This window comes from Dasypus novemcinctus, chromosome 6 (genome assembly GCF_030445035.2).
Source record: "Dasypus novemcinctus isolate mDasNov1 chromosome 6, mDasNov1.1.hap2, whole genome shotgun sequence".
Taxonomy (NCBI): Eukaryota; Metazoa; Chordata; class Mammalia; order Cingulata; family Dasypodidae; genus Dasypus; species Dasypus novemcinctus.
In genome coordinates this window covers 90,466,380-90,490,433 of record NC_080678.1, presented here as the reverse complement: position 1 = coordinate 90,490,433, position 24,054 = coordinate 90,466,380, and the positions used below count along the sequence as shown (strand labels likewise).

Below are 24,054 nucleotides of genomic sequence, written 5' to 3'. Positions count from 1 at the left end.
AATTTATAGATTCATTGCAATCCCAATTAAAACTGAAAGAACCTTCTCTGCAGAAATGGAAAAGCCAATCAACAATTTTAAAAATTTACATAGAAGGCTAAGAAGCTCCAAATAGCTAAAGCCATCTTGAAAAAGAATGAAGTTACAGGACTCACGTTCACTGATCTTAAAACGTACTGTAAAGTCGAAGTAATAAAACAGAATAGTACTGACACAAGGACAGACACAGAGACCAAGGGAATAGAACTATGAGTTTAGAAATCAAGCCTAACAACATTTACGGCCAAATGACTTCTGACAAAGCAGAAAATAGCACTCAATTGTGAACAGTCTCTTCAACAAATGGTGCTGGGAAAACCAGATTACCATTTGCCAAAAAAATAAATAAATAAATGAGGACCCCTATCTCACAAAAATCAACTCAAAATGGATCAAAGATCTAAATACACAAGCTAGAACCATCAAACTCCTAGAAGAAAACAGAGAAGCAGCTTCAGGACCTTGTGTTAGACCAGGGGTTCTTAACCTTTTTTGTTTCACTGATTCCTCTGCCAGTCAGGTGAAAACCATAGACCCTTTATAAATCCACAATATACTGTGTATTATTTAATAAATATACCATACCCACACCAACTCAAGGATAATTTGTTTTTTCATTTCAATTCAAGCTCACGGACCTGTGGTTAAGGAACTCTGTGTTAGATAATGGTTTCTTAGATTTTATAAACAAAACGCAAGCAACAAAAGGAAAAAAGATAAATGTGACCTCATCAAAATTAAAAATTTTGTTCCCCAAAGGACTTTATCATGAAAGTAAAACAACAACCTACATAAATGAGAGAAAATACTTGTAAACCACAAACCCAATGGAAGTTTAATATATAGACTACATATAGAAGTCCTTCAACTTAACAAAAGGCAAATAACCCATTTTTAAAATGGACAGGCATGTCTCCAAAGAAATACAAATAGCCAGAAATCACATGAATAAATGCTCAACATCATTTGCTGTCAAAACTAAAAGATACCATATTTCACACCCATTAGAATGGCTGCTATTAAAAAAAAATGGAAAATAACAAATGTTGGAGAGGATATGGAGAAACAGGAACATTCTTTCACTGCTGCTGGCAACACAAAATGGTGCAGCTGTTGTGGAAGACAATTTGGTAATTCCTCAGAAAGTTAAGTATAGAGCTACTATATGATCTGGCAATCCCACTCCAAAGTATATGCACAATAGAATGGACAGCAGGGTCTCAAACTGATATTTGCACTCTAATGTTCATAGCAGAATTATACACAAATGCCAAAAGAAAGAAGCAACTTAAGCGCCCATCAAATGATGACTGTGCAAATAAAATGTGGTAGATACATACCACGGACTATCATCTAGCCATAAAAAGAAATTAAGTCCTGATACATGCAACAAAACGGATGAACCTTGTAGACATCATACTGAGTGAAATAAGCCAGACACAAAAGAACAAATATTGTATCATCTCACTGATTTCAAATAATTACAGTAAGTAAAGTCAGAGTCAGAATCTAGAAATCAGATTACCCTCTGACGAGGTGAGGATAAAGAAAGGGAGGTTAAGGCTTAATGTTCAAGGTTCCTATTTTTTTTTGGAATGACAGAAATGTTTGGTAATGGATGGTGAAGATGTAGCACAACATTGTGAACATAATTAACAGCACTGAAATTTATATCTGAAAGTGGCAAAAGGGGAAATGTTAGATTATATATATGGAGACAGAATAAAATTTTTTTAAAAAAATCCATACAACTACACTACACAATAATGAACCCTAATTTAAACCACAGACTATAGTTCATAGTACAATGATAAAAATAAGGTATCATCAAATGAATAAGTGTTCCACACCAATGCAAGGTATTAATGATAGGGTGGTATATGGGAATCCTGCATTTTATGCATGATAAGTTGAATGAAGACTAAAACACAATAATACCAGGGGAGCAGATGTAGCTCAAGTGGTTAATATACAAGGTCAGGGTTTGATCCCTGGTACCTCATAAAACAAAACAAAACAAACAAAAAAACCAACTTGGGGGAGCTGGTATAGCGCAATAAATTTCCCACATATAAGGTTCAGAGTTCAATCCCCATCTCTGGTACCTCAAAAACAAATAAACAAAAAGTCACAAACAAAGATACACAATAACAAAACTTATGAGATGCAATGACTATAGTGATCAGAAGGAAAATCTGTAACTGCAAACACTTATTTTGAAAAAGAATAAAGATTTCAAATAAAAAACCTAACTTTCCAAATTAAGTAATTAGAATAAGTGAAAATTAAATGCAAACAAGAAGGGAAAATAATAAAAATTATGTCAGCAAGAAACAAAATAAATAGAATAGAGAAAATCAATAAAACCCAAAGTTGGTTCATTGAAAGATCAACAAAATCAACAAACTTTTAAAGTTAAGAGGCGAGAAAAAGACAAAAATTGTAAAAATCAGGAATAAGAGATCACTACCAATCTTAGAGAAATTTTTTTCAAAACTACAAGAGAATACGATGAACAATTATATACCAAATAAATTAGCCTAAAGTAAATAAATTCCTGACAAGACACAATCAGACTGACTCAAGAAGCAACTGAAAATCTAAACAGACTTATAATAAGTAAAGAGATTGAGTAAGTATAAAAAAAAACTTTTCAAAAAAGAAAAGTTCAGGACCAAATGGCTTCATAGGTAAATTTTACCAAACATTCCAGGAAGAATTATCACTTATCCTTCTCAAAGTCTTCAAAACAATTGAAGAGAAGGGAACACTACCTAACTCGTTCTATGAGGCCAACATCACCCTAAGACTAAAGACAGATAACAAGATCACAATAAAACTACAACCAATATATCCCTTATGACTACATATGCAAAAATCCTCAACAAATTATAGCAAACTGAATTCAACAACACATCAAAAGAATTCTACATTATGATCAAGTGAGAGTCATCCCAGGGATGCAAGGGTAGTTCAACCTAAGAAATCAATTAATGTAACACACCTCATTAACAGAACAAAGAAAAAGAACAACATGACCATCTCAACTGATACAGAAAAGGCATCCAACAAAATACAGTACCCGTTCTTGATAAAAACATTCAGAAAATGGATAACCAGAGGGGGCTCAAGCAGTTGGGTGCCCGCCTATGAAATGCAAGGTCCAGGGTTCAGTTTCTGGTGCCTCCTAAAGAAGAAGAAGACAGCAAGCTGATGCAAAGGGCTGGTACAGGAAGCTGATGTTAACAAGATGATGCAATGAGATGAATCAATGAAAAGACACAATGAGGAAGCACAATGAGAGACACAACTAGTGGGGAGGGGAGGGGATTAAAGCAATTGGGCCCCTCCCTCCCACATGAAAGGTCCTGGGTTCAATTCCCAGTGCCTCCTAAAAAGAAGACAAGTAAACAATGAACAGACACAAAGAGCAGACAGCTAGTGCAAACAATGGGGGGGGGGGGATAAATAAAAATAAATCTTTAAAAAAAACAAACATGTAGAAAACTAGGAATAGAAGGCAACTTCCTCAACATGATAAAGAGTATCTATGAAAAACCCACAGCCAGCATCATATTCAATGGTACAAGACTGACAGCTTTCCCTCTAAGATTGGGAACAAGACAAGGATACCCATTGTCACCACTGTTATTCAACATTGGAAGTTATAGTTAGAGCAATTAATCAAGAGAAAGAAATAAAAGGCATCCAAATTGGAAAGGAAGAAGCAAAACTTTCCCTATTTGTAAATGTCATGATACTATATAAAGAAAATCCCGAAAAATCCACAATAAAGTTACTGGACTAAAAAAATGAATTTACCAAACTGGTGCAGAATTTACCAAACTGGTGCAGAATATGCAGAAATCAGAGTGCTTCTTAGTAATGAACAATCATTAAAAGAAATCAAGAATAAAATCCTATTTACAATAGCAACTAAAAGGATCAATATCTAGGAATAAATCTAAGGGTGTAAAGGACTTGTACACAGAAAATTATAAGACATTACTAAAAGTAATCAAAGGAGTAAATAAATAAAAAGACAAACCATGTTCATGGATTAGAAGCCTAAATATTGTTAATATTTCTATTCTACTCAAAGTGATTTAAGGATTCAATAGAATCTCAAGCAAAATTTCAATAGCCTTCTTTACAGAAATTGAAAAACCAATCATCAAATTTATATGGAAAAGTAAGAGGTCCCAAAAAGCAAATCCATCTTGATAAAGAATGAAATTGGAGGACTCATATTTCCTGACCTTAAAGCTTATTACAAAGTAATCTAAACAACATGGTACAGGCAAAGGGACAGACATATATACCAACGGAATCCAAATGAGAATTCAGAAATCAACCCTCACATTTCTGGTCAACTGATTTTTGACAAGACTGTCAAGTTCACTCAATGGGGGAAATAGTCTCATCCACAAATGGTGCTAGGAAAACTAAGTATTTACGTGCTAAAGAATGAAGGTGGACCTCTACCACAATATACATAAATCCACTCAAAATGCATCACATCCCTAAATATAAGAGCTAGAGATTTAAAATCCAGAGATGAAAACTTAGTAAAACATCTTCAGGACCTTGTAATGGGCAATGGTTTCTCAGATTCTATACCCAAAGTACAAGCAATTAAAGAAAAAATAGATAAATGGGTACCATATCAAAATTAAAAACTTGACTCTTTACAATAAAAGTAAAAAGACAGGGGCCGCGGCGGCATACGGAGCCGGGCGGGGCCGGTGCAGGCCGCGGTGGCGAGAGGCGGACGCCGGAGCTGGGCCGGGCCGCTGTAGCGAGCGGAGCCAGGCGGAGCCAGGTCAGGCCGCGGCGGGTACGGGGCCGGGCGGGGCCGGTCCAGGCCGCGGTGGTGGGAGGTGGACGCGGGAGCCGGCTGGGCCGCTGTAGCGAGCGGAGCCGGGCGGAGCCAGGCCAGGCCGAGGCGGTGTAAGGAGCCGGGCAGAGCCGGTCCAAGCCTCTGCGGAGGGGTTTCTGTTCTTTTTTTTTTTAATTTATTTTACTTTATTTTATTTTATTTTATTTTTTTTTTGGAGCATCTGCAGTACTGCGGAGTTCGTGGGCCCTGGGCGGCCTATTGGGGGTTTGTGGGAAGGGAGGTGCTTGCAGACCCATTTGGGCAGACAGACGGGGGGGTTTTAGGGCAAAGCGGGGGGGAAGTTGTTGTTTTAGATAGTGTTGCAATTGTGACACGTGTATACCTGTATCTCTCTTCTCCCTATCCGTTCCCCACCGTTTGCCCATCCTCTTTTTCTTTCTTCCTTTCTTCTTGTCTTTCTTTTTTCTTTATTATAATTAGTTTTTTTTTTTTTTCGGTTTTCTCTTTCCCTCTTGTCCCTCATCTTCCACTTATTTTTATTTTAATTCAAGTATACAATAGGTGCTACAGGGAACACCTCACATTTGCTGGGTTTTCCGATCCTCCACTGCCTCATTTCTGTGTGAACTGATTTAGGCTACCTACACTATCCCCCTTCCCCTGCATCTTGATATCCACTATCATCTACTGTCTCTCTTATATTCCATCCCCAACCTCCCGTTCTTTGATCCACAAAGTGTCTAACTCTTAATTTCTAATACCTTTGTTCTGTTTTCTGTCTATTATCCACTCTTGAAACTATTACCTCTCCTTTCTTTCTCCCTCTCTCATGAAAACAATAGCTTTGTAGTTCATACCATATTCCTCCCAAATTCAGTCATCTACTTCATAAAAGGTACTCTACCTACAGCTATAACTCTATACAATCTACATGAATCTAACCTCCATCCTTCCAGATCTCATATTCTTGCTTTGTTAACATACATCACCTATACAACTTTACACTTTTCCCTTGCTTACACAATTGCCTTTCCCCAACACTAATACTTTCCTCTAAAGTGAACTTAACCAACAACAAGTAACTAGAATAAGAAGAAAAATCTGACAAAGAGAAGATATAACACCTATGCAAAAATAACAACTAATTAACCTCCAAGAGCAGACAAAGAAGCTAAGGAACTGATTAAATTCGTCAAAATAAAGAGATGACCAGAAAGCAACAAAAATCTACAAACCAAACCAATAATCAGGAAAACACGGCTGAATCCAATCAACAAACCAATAATCACGAAGGGGAGCAAAACTTGGCACAAGCAATGAAAGATCTCAGAACATTTATCACCGACAAATTTGATGCAGTAATGAAAGAGGTTAACAACATGAAGATATCACTTGGAGGGGAAATTGCAGACATACGCAAAAACATAACAGATTATGATGGGAATGAACACCACAGTTCAAGAAATCAAAAATACACTTGCAGCAAATATCAGCAGACTAGAAGAGACAGAGCAGAGAATTAGTGATGTGGAAGACAGTACATCAGAAATCAAACAGATAGTAGAAGGGGTCAATAAGAAGATAGAAAAAATCCAATTAGGATTTAGGGACCTGAATGACAATGCAAAACGCTCAAACATACGTATTATAGGCATTCCAGAAGGTGAAGAGAAGGGAAAGGGGTCAGAAAGAGTGTTGCAGGAAATAATGGCTGAAAACTTCCCAAATATACTGAAAGAGACAGATGTACATATCCAAGAAGCACAGCGCACTCCACAAGTCATAAACCCCAACAGGCCCACCCCAAGACATATACTTGTCAAATTATCCAATGCTCAAGACAAAGAGAAAATCCTAAAAGCAGCAAGAGAAAAGAAAACCATCACATACAAGGGAAGCTCAATTAGATTAAGTGCTGATTTCTCTTCTGAAACCATGGAGGCAAGAAGACAGTGGTATGATATAGTCAAGGTACTAAAGGAAAGAAATTTCCAACCAAGAATACTTTATCCAGCTAAACTAGCATTCAAATATGATGGAGAGTTCAAAATATTCGCAGACAAACAGAAACTGAAAGAGTATACCAACAAGAAACCTCCCCTTCAAGAAATTCTAAAGGGAGTGCTGCAGGAAGAAAGGAAAAAACAGGAAAGGCAAAGTTGGAGGAGAGTATAAGACCAACAACAACAACAAAAAAGACAAAAAAAATATATACAAACAAAATATGACAAACACAAATCCAATCAAAGTATGGCTAACACAAATAATTCCTTGATAGTAATAACACTGAATGTCAATGGATTAAACTCACCTATCAAAAGATTCAGACTGGGACATTGGATAAGGAAATATGACCCATCCATATGCTGTCTACAGGAGACACATCTTAGACCCAGAGACGCATGGAGATTCAAAGTGAAAGGCTGGAAAACAATCATACAAGCTAACAATAACCAAAAAAAGGCAGGAGTATCTATATTAATATCAGACAAAATAGACTTTAAATGTGAAACAATTGTGAGAGACAAAGAAGGATACTACATTTTAGTCCAAGGGAAAATCTGTCAAGAAGATCGAACAATCATAAATATCTATGCCCCTAACAAGGGTGCCTCTAAATACGTCAGGCAAACGCTGGAAAAACTAAGTGAAAGAATAGATACATCTACAATTATAGTGGGGGATTTTAATACACCACTATCAACTCTGGACAGAACATCTCAAAAGAGAATCACCAAAGAAACAAAACATCTGAATAGTATATTAGAGGAGCTCGATCTAATAGACATATATAGATCGCTACACCCAAACACAGCAGGATATACATTTTTCTCAAGCGCACATGGATCATTCTCCAAGATAGATCATATGCTAGGCCACAAAGAAAGGCTGAACGAATTCAGAAAGATTGAAATCATACAAAACATTATCTCTGACCACAGTGGAGTCAAGCTGGAGATTTGCAAGGGACAGAAGCCCAGATTTCACACCACGATTTGGAAATTAAACAGCACACTCTTAGAAAAACAGTGGGTCAAAGAGGAAATCTCAAAAGAAATCAATGACTACCTTGAAACAAATGATAATGATAACACAACATACCAAAATTTATGGGATGCAGCAAAAGCAGTACTGAGAGGGAAGTTTATAGCCATAAATTCATATATCAAAAAAGAAGAAAGAGCAAAAATTGAAGAACTAACTGCACATTTGAAGGAATTAGAAAAACAACAACAAAGCAACCCAACAGGAAGAAGAAGGAAGGAAATAACAAAGATAAGAGCAGAACTAAATGAAATAGAAAATAAGAAAGCACTTGAACAGATAAACAAGACCAAGAGCTGGTTTTTTGAGAAGATTAACAAAATTGACAAACCTTTAGCAACACTAACAAAGAAAAAAAGAGAGAAGATGCAAATACACAAAATAAGAAATGAGAAAGGCGATATCACCACTGACCCCACAGAAATAAAGACTATCATAAGAGGATATTTTGAAAAACTATATTCCAACAAAAATGACAATCTAGAGGAAATGGACAAATTCCTAGAAACACATAAACAGCCCATATTGACAAAAGAAGAAATTGATGATCTTAACAAACCAATCACAAGCAGAGAGATAGAATCAGTTATTAAAAATCTCCCAACTAAGAAGAGCCCAGGGCCAGATGGCTTCACAGGTGAATTCTACAAAACATTCCGGAAAGAACTGACACCAATCCTGCTGAAACTATTCCAAAACATCGAAACAGAAAGAACGTTACCCAACTCCTTCTATGATGCCAACATTACCCTAGTACCAAAGCCAAACAAAGACATCACAAGAAAGGAAAATTACAGACCAATTTCTCTAATGAACCTAGACGCAAAAATACTTAACAAAATACTTGCTAATCGTATTCAACAACACATTAAACGTATTATACACCACGACCAAGTGGGATTCATCCCAGGTATGCAAGGATGGTTCAACATAAGAAAATCAATCAACGTAATACACCATATAAACAGATTGAAGGAAAAAAATCACATGATTATATCTATTGATGCAGAAAAAGCATTTGACAAAATACAGCACCCTTTCTTGATAAAAACACTCCAAAAGGTTGGAATACAAGGGAATTTTCTGAACATGATAAAGAGTATATATGAAAAACCTAAAGCCAATATTGTTTACAATGGAGAAATCCTAGACTCCTTCCCTCTAAACTCAGGAACAAGACAAGGATGCCCACTGTCTCCGCTCCTATTTAACATTGTCTTAGAAGTACTTGCTCGAGCACTGAGGCAAGAACCAGAAATAAAAGGCATTCAAATTGGAAAGGAAGAAGTCAAAATTTCATTATTTGCAGATGACATGATCCTATACATAGAAAACCCTGAGAGATCTACAACGAAGATTCTAGAACTCATAAATGAGTTTAGTAAAGTCGCAGGTTATAAGATCAATGCGCAAAAATCAGTAGCATTTCTGTACACCAATAATGAGCAAGATCAGGAGGAAATCAAGAAACAAATACCATTCACAATAGTAAATAAAAAAATCAAATACTTAGGAATAAATTTAACTAAAGAGGTAAAGAACTTATACACCGAGAACTATACAAGATTGTTCAAGGAAATCAAAGAAGACCTAAATAAATGGAAGACTATTCCTTGTTCATGGATAGGAAGACTGAACATTATTAAGATGTCTATCCTACCAAAACTGATCTACACATTCAATGCAATCCCAATAAAAATCAATGCAGCCTTCTTTAAGGAACTAGAAAAACTAACTATGAAATTTATTTGGAAAGGAAAGAGACCCCGAATAGCCAAAGACATACTGAAAAAGAAAAACGAAATTGGAGGAATCACACTACCTGACTTCAAAACATACTATAAAGCCACGGTGGTGAAAACAGCATGGTATTGGCATAAGGAGAGACACAAAGACCAATGGAATCGAATTGAAAGCTCTGATATAGAACCTCACATATACAACCACATAATATTCGATAAAGCCACCAAACCCTCTCAACTGGGAGAGAGTGGCCTATTCAACAAATGGTGTCTGGAGAACTGGATAGCCATATGTAGAAGAATGAAAGAGGATTACCATCTCACACCTTATACAAAGATCAACTCAAGATGGATCAAAGACCTAAATATAAGAGCCAAGACCATAAAAACCTTAGAAAGCAGTGTAGGGAAACATCTACAGGACCTTGTAATAGGAAATGGATTTATGAATATCTCACCAAAAGCACGAGCAGCAAAAGAACTAATAGATAAATGGGACTTCCTCAAAATTAAAGCCTTCTGCACCTCAAAGGAGTTTGTCAAGAAAGTAAAAAGGGAGCCCACACAGTGGGAGAAAATATTTGGCAACCATATATCTGATAAGAAACTTATAACTTGCATATATAAAGAACTCCTATATCTTGAAAATAAAAAGATAAACAACCCATTTAAAAAATGGGAAAAAGACTTAAACAGACACTTCTCCGAAGAAGAAATACAAATGGCAAGAAAGCACATGAAAAAATGTTCCAAATCTCTAGCTATCAGGGAAATGCAAATCAAAACTACAATGAGATACCATCTTACACCCATAAGATTGGCAGCTATGAAAAAAACAGAAGAATACAAGTGCTGGAGAGGATGTGAAGGAAGGGGAACACTCATCCACTGCTGGTGGGAATGCAGAAGGATCCAACCATTCTGGAGGACAGTATGGCGGTTTCTCAAAAAACTAGCCATAGATTTGCCATATGACCCAGCAATACCACTGCTGGGTATATACCCAGCAGAACTGAAAACAAGAACACAAACCGATATATGTACACCAATGTTCATAGCAGCATTGTTCACTATTGCCAAAAGTTGGAATCAACCCAAATGCCCATCAACAGATGAGTGGATCAATAAAATGTGGTATATACACACAATGGAATACTACTCGGCTGTAAGAACAAACACACTACAAACACATGTGATAACATGGATGAATCTTGAGAACCTTATGTTGAGTGAAGCAACCCAGACATTGAAGGACAAATACTACATGACCTCAATGACATGAAATAAACAAGCTGCCCTAGATAGCAAGAGACTGAACGATAGGCTTACAGGAAATCGGAGGGTGGAGGAAGGATATGAGCCGATGTCTGCAGGGGTCGAATTTAAGACGAGATGGTGGTAAGTATGAACACAAAGAAGAGATAAAAGGGGGGCAAGGGGTTGCCTTTGCTTGGGGCTTTGCGGGTTTGAGGGTGGCTGGGGAGGGACGGATGGGTAACGTTGCCCAAAAGTGGGGGGAGGGAGGGGTAGCATACGAACCAGGAGAGGGTCAGGTGTTGGTGGAGAGTAAAATGCCGAGAAAATCATATCAAAATATAATAAAGAGGGTTACCTGTTTAGAATGCTCGGAGGGGAGGGTCTGATGCAGGACGGACTCCTGGGGAATGTCTAAATGCTCATTCTGCCAGAGTGGGTGACACCATGGGGTAGAAACCCAAGTAGTGAGAGTGGGGGTGGACCCACATCCTGGGGAGGACTAATGCCATCAAATAGAGGGAACTGTATCCCTCGAGAGAAAGGGTGGCTCCCAGGGCATTGGGGCAGTTGAGTAAGTTAGGACCTGAACACTATTCCATCTATCTCTGGAAGTGGCTCCTCAGGAAACGGAGGTTGGCTATCACTGAGGACACCAAGGTGGAAGGGAAAATGGACGTTAAATGTGTGGAACCAAAGTAAATGGGGGGTAAGAGAGGAGTTTCTTGAGAGTACACAAGGATGGATATAAAACATGTAATATTACACTATAACATATAGGAGATGACAGACTGATAATGTAAACCATAATGTAAAACATAGGATAACTAAAAATGTAAAGAACTGTGTATCCTAAAGTATGCACCACAATGTAAGCACAGATGTCACCTTGTTAGAAAGCTAATGTCTCAGACTCTGTACATCACTTTAAGTAAATATGATATGAATAGGGCGTCAGAGTATCACTGTGGAAGGGAAAAGGTTTTCTGGTGGATGTGTGGGAGTGCTGTATATTATATATATACATTGCTGTGGTCTAGGACTCCTATGAAGAAAAGCTGACTAATTAGGGGGGGGGGGGAAAAAAAGAAAAAGATAGGATGTGGAATTTTTTCAAGTCAACATTCTTTATCTAAGTTCTTTATCTAACTTTATCCAAGTTCTTTATCTATCCTTTAAGCTCATCGCTATATGCCATTCCCTAGTAAGGGACCATGAAATTATATTGAGCTTCAAATTTCGGGGAGTTCTGGATCACAGAGAGTTTCAACAATGGCAATGGAGGGATACTGGTATGGGGTACCAATGACAGGTGATATATGGCTGACAGGGAGCTGTACAGAACATATGTCCAGGGTGCATGGTAATGTTTGGATATACTCATAGTGGCAACAATTAAAAACCACAGTAGGGGGGGTACTGGGTTCCTGGCCAGTGGTGCTCTGTCGTGGTCCCTAGGGGAGCAGCGACAGTCTCCCAGGTACAGTGGCGGGGACCGGGAGGGAGTGAGGGTTCAACAGTGAGCCCCTGATGCTAATGACTATGCTTGTGAGCTGATAAACCCAAACTAAGAACAAGGCCTAGAACAACTTTGTGCCTGGGAATTTCCTCCTGTCAGCCTTCATGTTACTCAAATGTGGCCAGTCTTGAAGCCAAACTCAGCATGTAAATGCAATGCCTTCCCCCCAGCGTGGGACATGACACCCGGGGATGAGCCTCCCTGGCAACGAGGGACCACTATCAACTACCAACTGATGATGCAACTGGAAAATGACCTTATACGGAAGGTTCAATGCGGATCAGCAGAATATCCATGTCTACATAAAATACCATGACTTTAAAATGCTGTTTGACCTAAAGTAAGGGGGAAATGGAAAGGAGAAATGAGTTTATATGGCTACGAGTTTCTAAAAAAGAGTCTGGAGGCTGGCAGAAGGTTTGCCCTCATGCACAACTGAGCAGAGTCAGAGAGACAGATAAAGCAGATACAACCCCCAGATATTGGTTCCTTTGAGGGCTAAAGAGACCCACGGGAGTTATGGTCATGGCCGATGGGGTTAACTACCAGGGCAGATGGCCCCTCTTTGGAAATGGTGTTTATGTGTGATGAATCTGGACTCAGATGGGATCTCCCTTCATAAGACTTTCATGCCAATGTGCTGGAGGTGCAGTTAATGTTGGGGTTTAAGATATATTTAGGGGATTTGAATCTCTGGACTGACAATGTGATAGCCAGATCCTGAGCCTCAACAGACTCCAGCACCTACAATCTGATTTATTGGACTTACCACACTCAGCTAAGATGGAGTTGAAGAAGGACAACCACCACACCATGGAGCCTAGAGTGATTACAACTGAAAATGGGAGGATTGCATCCAGCATCCAGGTGGAATCTGACCCTCCTCTTGACATAGAGGTGCAATGGACACAACCAATCCAATGTCCACATAGAAGAGGTGGCATTGGAATGGGAAAAGTGGACATAGTGGACGAAGGGTATGGGGAAAGGCAGGAAGAGATGAGAGGTGGAGGCGTCTTTGGGACATGGAGCTGCCCTGGATGGTACTTCAGAGGCAATCACCGGACATTGTAAATCCTCACAGGGCCCACTGGATGGAATGGAGGAGAGTATGGGCTATGATGTGAACCAATGTATATGAGGTGCAGAGGTGCCCAAAGATGTACTTACAAAATCCAATGGATGTGTCATGATGATGGGAACGAGTGTTGTTGGGGGGGGGAGAGGGAGGGTGGGGGGGTGGGGTTGAATGGGACCTCACATATATATTTTTAATGTAATATTATTACAAAGTCAATAAAAAATAAAAAAATTAAAAAAAAAAAAAAGTAAAAAGACAGCCTTTTCAATGGAAGAAAATATTTGGAAACCAAATTTCAAAAGTCAGAACATATAAAGAAATTCTACATCTCAAAAATAAAAAAGTCATTTTAAAAATGGGCAAAAGATTTAAATAGACATAACTCCAAGGAAGATATACAAAAGGCCGAAAAGCACATGTAAAGATGCTCAGCATCACTAGGTATTAGGGAAATGCAAATCAAAACCACAATGAGATATCATTTTATACCTACTAGAATGGTTATTATTAAAAAAAAAAAACCCAGAAAATTATAAATGGAGGTGATGCAGAGAAAAAGGAACACATTCACTGCTGGTGGCAATGTAATATGGAGCAGCTGCTGTGGAAGAGGTAGATTGGCAGTTCCTTAGAAAGCTAAGTAGAGAACGACCATATGACTTAGCAATCCCATTTCTAGGTATATAGCCAAAAGAACTGAAATCAGGGACTTGAACAGATATTTGCACACTGATGTACATAGCAGCATTATTCACAATTGCCAAAAGAGGGAAGCAACCCAAGAGTCCATCAGCTGATGAATGGATAAAATGTGGTACACATGTACAATGAAACATTATTCAACTGTAAAAAGGAATGAAGTTCTGATGTGTGGGACAACATGGAAGAAACTTGAAGACATCATGCTGAGTGAAGTAAGTCAGACATGAAAGGACAAATATTATATGATCTCACTGATAAGAAATAATTAGAAAAGCAAAATCATAGTTAAAATCTAGAATACTGGTTACTGGGGGATGGACCAAGAATAGGAAATGCTTAAATTGTACAGTTTCTATGTCAGTTGATTGAAAAGGTTTGGTATGAATGGTGGTGATAGGTATAACACAACATTGTGACTGTAATTAAGAGCAATGAATTATATATGTGAATTCTGTTAACAGGGAAATTTTAAGTTGTATATATGTTACTAGGATAAAAATCTACAAAATCAGGACTGCACAATACAGTGAAACCACTGTAAACAAGGTTCCTTCATGAATTGTAAGAAATGTACCAAACTAATGTAAGCATTATACAGTATTATATGGGAACTCTGTTTTATATTTTATGCATGATTTTTCTCAAAGCCAACTTCTTCAATAAAAATATATGTGTATATATACATAAAAAAAGAATTAACCAAACCTTCATAAGCTCTTCCAAAATACAATAGAGGAAATATTTCCCAACTCATTCTATGAGGCTAGTATTACCTTGATAGCAAAACCAAAGACATTAGAGGAAATGAAAACTAAAGGTGAATATCACTTATAAATATAGTAGCAAAATTCCTCAACAAAATATTAGAAATCCAAATTCTGCAACATACTACAAGGATTATATCCCATGACCAAGTGGAATTTATCCCAGGAAGTTATTTTAAGTTGAAAGGAAATCAATATAATATGCCATATCAATATAAAGGATAAAAAGCATATGATCATCTTAATTGATATAGAAAAAGAATTTGACAAAATTAATTCTATTCACGGAAATCATGACCTTATATGTTGAAATCCCTAAAGAATATACACTGTTCCCCGAAAAAGCTATTAGAGTTAATAATCAAGTTCAGCAAAGTTGCAAGATATAAGATCAACATACAAAAATCATTTATGTTCCTATATATTAGTAATAAAATCTGAAAATGAAATTTAAAAACAATTCCATTTCCAAAAGCATAAAAAACAATACTTAGGCATAAATTCTTCAAAGGAAGAACAAGAGTTGTATACTGAAAATTACAGTATGTTGCTGAAAGAAATTAAAGAATATTCATGGATTAGAAAACATACCATCATTAAGATGACGATACTCCCCAAAATTTATCTACAAATCCAATTCAAATCCTATTAAAGTTCCAAACGCCTTTAAGCAGAAATGAACAAACTAATCCTAAATTTATATGGAAAAGCAAGGGACCCAAAACAATCAAAACAATATGGGGGAAAAAAAGGAACAAAATTGGGACACATATGCTTTATAATTTCAAAACTTAGTACAAATAAAGCCACAATAATCAAGACAGTATAGTACTGACATAACAAAAAGATACACAGATCAATGGAATATAATTGAGAGAGTTACAGAAATAAACCCATACATCTCTGGTCAAATGATTTTTTACAAGGGTGCCAAGAGAATTTAATAGGGCTAGAATAGTCATTTCTATAAATGATACTGGGATATCTCCATAGACTACTGATTTTCCCTTGGAAAAAAGAATAGGCACTCTGCTAAGCACTTTATGTTTATTAACTCATTTAATCCTAAAAACAAACCTATGAGAGAGATGTTCTTCTTATTCACATTTTATATATGGGAATACTGAGGTATGGAGAAGATAAGAAATTTGCTTAGCTAATAATTTGAAATCAGGGTGACTTCAACACTTCTGTTCCTTGAATTCTCATTTTGAAGTCCCCTTATATTACAGTAACCACTCCTCTACTGTTGCAGCCTCTTCATTCCTAATCTACCACACTCCTTCAACCCCTTCTCCATAGTTACTCTATTTCATCTCCCACCAGGCTCCAATTCTGAAATTCACTAAAAGCTGTCCAAAAGGAAAAGTAGTCTGGCCAAACAACCGTTTTCCCACAGGATTAATCCAAATAGTATCTCCTGTCTTCCTCCTTTAGCCTTCCCCGGCAGCCACACATACCCATACCCATTCATCCTACTGCATACCCCTCTAACTGTGAGAGTCTTATCCATCATGTTAGCTCCAAATAGCTTCCTAGTTTTTAGAGTAGTGTAAATATAAAGATTGCACACAAAGGAACTAACATTTATTTTTTCATGAAGGCTGCCCTCTTGAAGCTTCTTAAAACAGAATGACTGCTATTCTCTATAGGCTGTAAAAAGACACCAGGATTAAAAAAGAAAGACAGTATGGAGAAGAGAAGGGAAGACAGAGAGGGATGAAGAGAGGAGGAGACAAAGCAGGGAAATGGGGGTTAGGGGTGGTAAGAAGGGGAATAGGAATAAAAGGACAAAATTTGACCACCCGTAGTAGGCATTTTACACATAACCCACTTAATTTCCCAATATCTGTATTTCTTTCATAGATGTCTAAACTGGGATAGCCAGTGCTTTTACACCAACAATGTCTCCTCCTATAGAGGATAGGCACTTACATCTTATCTTGGCCTGGCCCTGACTCTGTCAGTAACTATTTCCCTTGAATGAGTTCTTCATCTTCTCAAAACTCAAATCCTCTTTTCTCACAGGAAGAAACTCTTTATAGCACTTTTTAGCGCTTTTGTTATGTAGAGGTTATTGAGAATGCATGAGAGAGCATTTTACTTTCCTGCTTCTAAATACACCTATCATTACACCATTATACACCATCATAAAAATAAGAAAGTAAAACCAAGTCAAAGTAAAATGTTCTGACTCTAGATCACGCCAAAGGATTTGGGGGGGAAATCTTCCTATGCCGTTACTAGATAGGCTAACGTGGTCAACCAGACTTGGCTTGCCACTCCAACAGAATCTCTCTGGAGGATCAGCAAATATCTCAGAAGTTCAGGTACCAGGATCCTTGACTTCACAAAGATAAAAAATTCAAACCACCCCCTCACCCTTCTAGTGTTCTGAACTTTAACAGGGCTGGAAGGCAAGCCTAGTTACTACTTTTATATTACGAGCTAGTTCTAGTGGATTTAATCAGCAAATATTTAGTTAATGTTACATGGAACAATTTAATTTTCTAGTCACAACTGGATTTTTAACCACTGTAAATGGGTTCGAACAAATAACACTTATTTCAGAAACCAGCAAAGTAAAAAAAAGATAAAGATTCTAACTTTAGCATGCAGTAACTTATGGCATTTTACAAACACACAAAAAAACACAATGTTCAGTATTCCTGCTTAAAAGGGAACTTCAGATATATGGAAATGTAAACCAAAAACTCTTCTCAGAAAATCTCCACATTTAAACCAAAAATATATCGTCAAACCAGTGTACAAAAGGTAAGCAAAGTCACTAACAGGGAATGCAACGACTTTTTCCTATTAGAAGTTATCATAAGATAGCTATGGCAGAATTTGCATGTCAACAAAACCTGCTGAAAATCTACTTTACAACATTCTTTCACATCATCGACATGATGCGTAGGATTTATTTCACAAGAAACCTGGGGGTAAGGATGTCAGGAGGGAACACAGAAATAGAAACAAGATTTATGATTCAATAACTGTTGAACTGATGGTATATGGGTGTTCATAATCTTAGTCTTTCTACTTTCATATGTTTGAAATTTTCTCCATTAAGAAAAAGTAAAAAAATTACTATACACCCTTGATGAACAAATTTAATTCCCATATCTTAAAAAGAAAAATAGTACCTTCCAATCGCTGAATTTTTGCTTTCACAGAAATGACAGCTTCAAAGGGTGAAACTCTTAGCTCAAAACATGTTCCAGTCAAAGTTTCAATGAAGAGCTCCATGGTATCATAGAAAGGAAGTTTGCAGTAAAATGGTCCCATGTTATCTTCATTGAAGAATGGAGGCTCTTTTTTGTTATGATCCATTACTTTGACTTTTCTAATTCTTCTGGAATATGTTGTAGGCAACAGTATTCCAGTTCTAGCCAAATCAGTTTTGAGCACTGGTTATACATATCGTTGTTCATGTTTTGAGTTTTGTACCTAAAAAAAGAATAAATTTTTTAACAAGTCAATCTGAAAGTTTCATTTCACCATAAAGATTTTTTTTAAACAATTCTGGCTGCTATTAACCTTCCAGACATTCCAGAATACCTATTAGTACTTATTTTTAATCCTGAATTTTTTACTTTTGTGTAGGAAATCGCTCTCCTGACTATAAGATGATTAAGAACAGGTATATTGTGGATACTATTCTGTATCTTACTAGCTCAGCATGGTTCCTTATAGATAGGATATACTCAAAATATTTGACATTTAAACAAACTCAACATGATGGTACATATTTGCAAGATTCTAAAAAATGTATTTTTCTAAAAATACATGTAAATTGTTTTCTAAATCATTTCTTTACAGTCATTTGAATCATACTGAATAAAAAGAAAGTCAACTATCTTAGGATCTTTAAAAAAAACTCACTAAAGCAATAAGTTTGTGGGTGCTTAGATGACATCTGTTACTATAGCAACTGTGTTGAGGTTAATACTGGAAACAGGTATAATCTCTACTCACAAACATACAATGACAAATAAATGAGGTATGATAAACCACAAGTGTGTAATTAGGAGCATGGGAATAATCAAATTGATAAATTCCTATTAGTGAAAACTTTATTAAGAGGGTCTTAAACTTGTCCTAGGACACAACATATATTCCTGGAGAGGTGGCTTTACTAAAATAAATTTACACATCATAAAAGCTTTATAAGTTCTGGACTTCTTTGTTGAATTAATTCTAAATATTTTATTCTTTTTTATTCTCTTTTAATGGAATTGTTTCAATTTCATTTTCAGATTGCTAGTGTATAGAAATACAACTGATTTTTGTATACTGATCTTGTATCCTGCATATTACTCCTATTAGTTGTGTGTGTGTTTGTACATGTTTCATTAGGATATTCTATACACAAGATCATGCCATGTAAAAAAGATAGTTTTACTTCTTCATTTCCAGTCTAGATGCCTTTCATTTCCCCTTTGCCTTTGGTATTTATTGAAAGGATCAGGTGGTTTACACCCTTCATTTTATTACAATGATCGATTACAATGATCTGTGACATTGATTTTTGTACATGATTTATGTTGAATGAGTCTATATTTTGAACCACTCTTGCATTCCTAGGAAAAGTTCAATTTGAACGTCTCCAAAATATGTTGCTGGATTTGGTTTGCTAGCATTTTTTGAAGATTTTTGTGTTTGTATTCATAAGGAATTGGTGCATGATTTTCTTTTCGGAGCACTGTCTTTGCCTTCACTATGCTTCTCTTCCACTAGTGACTGAGAATAATAAACTAGCTGGGAGTGGGTAGAAAGTTAAAAAAAAAAAAAAAGGATTTGGAAGTTCTTCCTCTAGGATGAGAAAGCTATGAGAAATGATAGTGACTATGAGCTAGAAGTAAATTAGCAAAAGTAGCTGCAGTAGTAATTGCACTGGAGTATCTATCAAAAGTCTGGGCCCTAATCAAAGGAGTAATTTCCAATATCCAAAAAAGAACCAAATTTAAAACTGAAGTTTTGTCTCTATAGAAGTCATTGTTCTCTTCAGCAGAAATCACTGTAACAGAGGATGAAATGAGCTAGAAATAGGATTAAGCCAGTCTGGAGAAGTAGAGGATGTACACTCAAGGGATCAGTGAGCCAATTAGTAAAACCAGAGTCCACAAACAACTTCTGAAAGTGGTAAGTAATCATGCTTGGATAAACATATTGCAGAATCCTGTGATTTTGGAAAATGAGGGGCAATGAAGACTCAAAGACAGATGGGAAACAATAAGAACAAGAACAGCTAAAAAGAATGGGGAAAAGAGAAAAGAAGCATTTCCAGGATTTTTATGAATAATTAAAAAAACATCATTCATTCCCATCTACTAAAGTAATAGGGTATCAAAAAACATGGCTGTTAAACGTGTCGACTTTTCTGAAAAATGTTCCATAAAAGTTCACAACCACCAAAAGTGAAAGGGGAGCTGGTTGCAGTAACTCAGAATTTGGTATATATCCTCTACTCTGAAAGAAATTTAGCCACATAGAGAAATTACCTTTTAAACTTTTCCCCCCAATAAAAAGATACCTAGAATCTTCTGCAACAATTAAAAACATTGATCCAGATATATATCGATGTGGGAAAACACGCTTCAACTTCAAATGTCAAGCTATAAAATTACATAAATCATATCATATACCACTTACCTGGAGTCGAGTGTCAGGTGGGATTGGAAAAGACCAGAGTTAGCACGCACTCAAAGCTTTCAGGACAGTACACGTGAAGACCACTCCGTTACCACCTGCTCAGCCCGCGCTTCTCCAGGATGAACTCTGTCTTTCCAGCCTCTCAGGCCTGAAGCTGCGGTCAAATTCACCGTGGGCGGCTTTGAGAGTAGCACCTGACCGGGGACGAAAGCCAGAGAGCGTGGTCTCCGCGCAGCGGCGAAAGGTCTGTCGGCCCGGGCCGGCGCGATGGAGGGCGCCGCCGCCGGGGGTACTGCGCGGAGTCGCGGGCTCAGCGGCCTGCTCAGCGGCCCGCGGCCCCAGGCGCCCTCCGCATCCGGGCCGGCCCCAGAGGAGCCAGGAGGCTCGCTCTCTCGCCCGCTCGCCCGCCTTCACCGAGATCTTGTCCCCTAACCCGCTAGCCTGCAAGCCCACAGGGAGGCGCGGCCCCGCGAACTACACTGCTGTCGGGACTCGAAGGGCAACGCTCCGGCAGTCCCCGCCCCTTTGTGACACCGCTTGCCAATCGCACGCCAGCGGTCGCGTCGCTGTCCAATCAGCGATGGCGAGGCGGGACTTCGCCGATCGACGCCGGCGGTTGCTCGGGAACCGGGGCCTCCCTCGCCTTTCCGCAGTGGCTGTCGGTTGGGAGGTGCCCGGATGTTGATCCTTCATTACTAACAACGTCGGACGCCGTACTGCGAGCAACTCGCCGCGGGTCAGGGCGAGTGGCCTCGTCGGCCTCCGGCTCGAAAGGCTGTGGGCCGCACCTCTCCTGGGCCCAAGCCAGGTCCTTGCTGGGTCAAGCAAGGAGGGTCGAGGCGGCCGCCGTCCCCTCGCTGGCCTTTCCAAACCCCGCCCTGAATAAATTCCCCTGCAACCGCTTCAGCCCCAGCGCACATTTCTAGCGCCATTGCCTCATCTGAAAAATGGTTTTACCATGCCTGCTTGAAGGAGGAAAAGACAACTTCTTTCGGGCTTCTCCATTTATTCCACAAGGACTCACGTGGACACTCTGAGCTGTCAAATCTCACCCTTTTTCTCTGCTCCAGTGTCCACGCTATCAGCTGTAAACTACTAACTGGTTGCAAGACTACACGGAGATGGGTACTACTATCGTTTGGTCCATTCTCCACATAGGTGGTTCCAAACACAGCCCTTGCAGCATTTCCAACCCCACTAATATTATTCACTTGATGGATAACTCAGCTGATCAATGAGCCTTATTTCTCCCTCTGCTCCCAAATTCTTCTGCATGTTTACTCATCCTCAAATTGTGACTCCCAGGCACCAGTCTAGAGTGAACACCAACACCTACCCACCTCTGTCATTGTCCTTTGAAACTCACCTACCCATCAGTTTTATTTTGCCAAATCAACAAACCATGGAGCATACTCTGGGGTGTATCGTAAGGCACTGGGCCTTGGTTCATCTTCAGTCTATCTGGCCGCTAGTTCCTTCTTAAAACTAAAACTCGACGAGTGCTTAATGCTCAATGGACTGGAGTCCCTTGAGGGGAGAGAGAGGATCTTAATTATTTCTGTATATCAAAGAGTAGAATAGTGCCAGTGATAATGGGATTGAGTCATACTGAATAAAAAATTCAGTTTCTCAACCCTGCCTCCCACTTCAGTCGCAGAAGAATGAAGAGCATGGATAGGCTCTGGAATCAGGCGAAGAATTTAAGGTCTCTGGTTCCAAAGCTGGAAGCTCTTGACCTCGGCCAACTCATACACGCTGGCATCATCATGGACCATTTTTCAAATGCCACATGTTACCAACTTTCTTTTATTTTAACCTCTCCTCATCACAGTCTTACAAGGTTGGTAATGAAACCCCTAGAGGAAGAAGCAAAAGAGGTAAAAGAATTTGCCTACAAACAGCTATGAGTGGGGAAACCAGATTTAAACCTAGGTCTCAATATGAAAGTCCAAATATGTTCTCGTTTTTTTATAGTTTGTCATACTTGTGAACCTGATTTTCATTAGCTTTTTTATTTTAGCAAATTTTTTATTGTTTTTTAAAGATACACAGATCAAACAAAATGTTACATTAAAAATATGAGAGCTTCCCATATACCGCCCCCCCCATCAACAACCTTTCATCAATGTGACACATTCAGTGCATTTGGTGAATACATTTTGGAGCACTGCTACACCACATATGGATTACAGTTTACATTGTAGTTTACATTCTCCCCCAGTCCATTCAGTGGGTTATGACAGGATATATAATGTCCTGCATCTGTCCCTGCAATATCATCCAGGCCAACTCAAACATGTTTTCTAATTCCATACTGCTTCCAGATTTTTAGCCTCATCTGTAAAACGTGGATATTGCTTTTCTGGTAGAGTTATCATGAAATCTAAATAAAAGAACACGAAAAGTGCCTACCACTTACAATGCTTATTATCTTATCCTATTGTCTCCCGAATCCCATGGAATCTATCCTAGTAACTGAGGTAGATTTAGTTGCTCCAAATATTCAACAAATGCTGACTGTGTTACATCTCACTTCAGTTTTCCACTTGCTTTTTAAACCATTAATTATTTTGAAGGGAGGGAAGAAAAATGGGAGAAAATAACAGATTATAGGTCCCAGGTAGAGGAAGGGGGTGAAAAGAGACACACCCCACTTTGAGCTCAGACTCAGAGAAGGAAACTAGCTAGGTACACAGCGAATACAAGGAACAGAAGGGAGAAGCATGAGAGATTGGGAAAAGGAGTAGGTGACTATTTAATACCCTTCTTTTGCCACCCAGTCACTCGCATACCAGAATAGGGGCAAGAGCTGATCTGTGGGAGACAAGCAAAATCTTTGACTCTGTATTCTAGCAATTCCCAGTCCAATCTCACTGGTGAGGCCCTGAAGACTAAAGAAAGACAGGAGTGGTTTCAAGATTGTTAAGGCCACATGGCTGGCTCATGACATTTTACCATGGCTCCAGACTAAACACTCAGCAGCAAGTAACACACAACAGGAAAAATAGGCTAGAATGGGAGCAGACCATACAAATGGCTAACAGTGACCATACTACTACGCAGGGCAGATACAGAATATTTTCATCAGTGCTGAGGTATATTAGACAGCAGCTGCTCAGGAGGCTGACATTTCCATCCTCAGCCCTTCTTCCTCCTATTATCTCGCTTTGTTCTGCTTCCACAAGGCAATGCAAAGCTCCAAGGAATGGATATGGATGTCACAGAAGAAGGGCTGGCAAATTATTTCTGTGATAGGCCAGAGAGAAGATATATTAGGCTTTGTTGGTTATCCAGCCTTTGTTGTAATTACTTGACTCTGGCATTATAGGGAGGGCAAAAGCAGCCATGGAAAATATGTAAATGAATGAATGGTTATATCCTAAAGAAACTCAATTTACAAAAGCAGGCAA

The 24,054-nt window shown here is 38.4% G+C and overlaps 1 protein-coding gene across 6 annotated transcripts in view; it reads right to left on the bottom strand.

Moving 5' to 3' along the window:
- The window catches only part of MARCHF8 (membrane associated ring-CH-type finger 8), a 288,365-nt gene extending 267,182 nt beyond the window's left edge, over window positions 1–21,183 (bottom strand). For 4 of the 6 annotated variants that reach the window (XR_011649067.1, XR_011649068.1, XM_012522415.4 and 1 more), the window contains exons 1-2: window positions 20,645–21,183; window positions 18,136–18,439 (exon numbers count right to left, since the gene is read on the bottom strand). Coding sequence is in view for 3 of the 6 variants with exons in the window: in XM_012522415.4 (XP_012377869.1) it covers window positions 18,136–18,322 (187 nt within the window). In the remaining 3 variants the exon portion in view is untranslated. The remainder of the gene's footprint in view (window positions 1–18,135; window positions 18,440–20,644) is intronic. The other 2 variants (XR_011649069.1, XM_058299188.1) reach the window with 2 other exon arrangements.
- Between the last annotated feature and the right edge of the window lie 2,871 nt (window positions 21,184–24,054).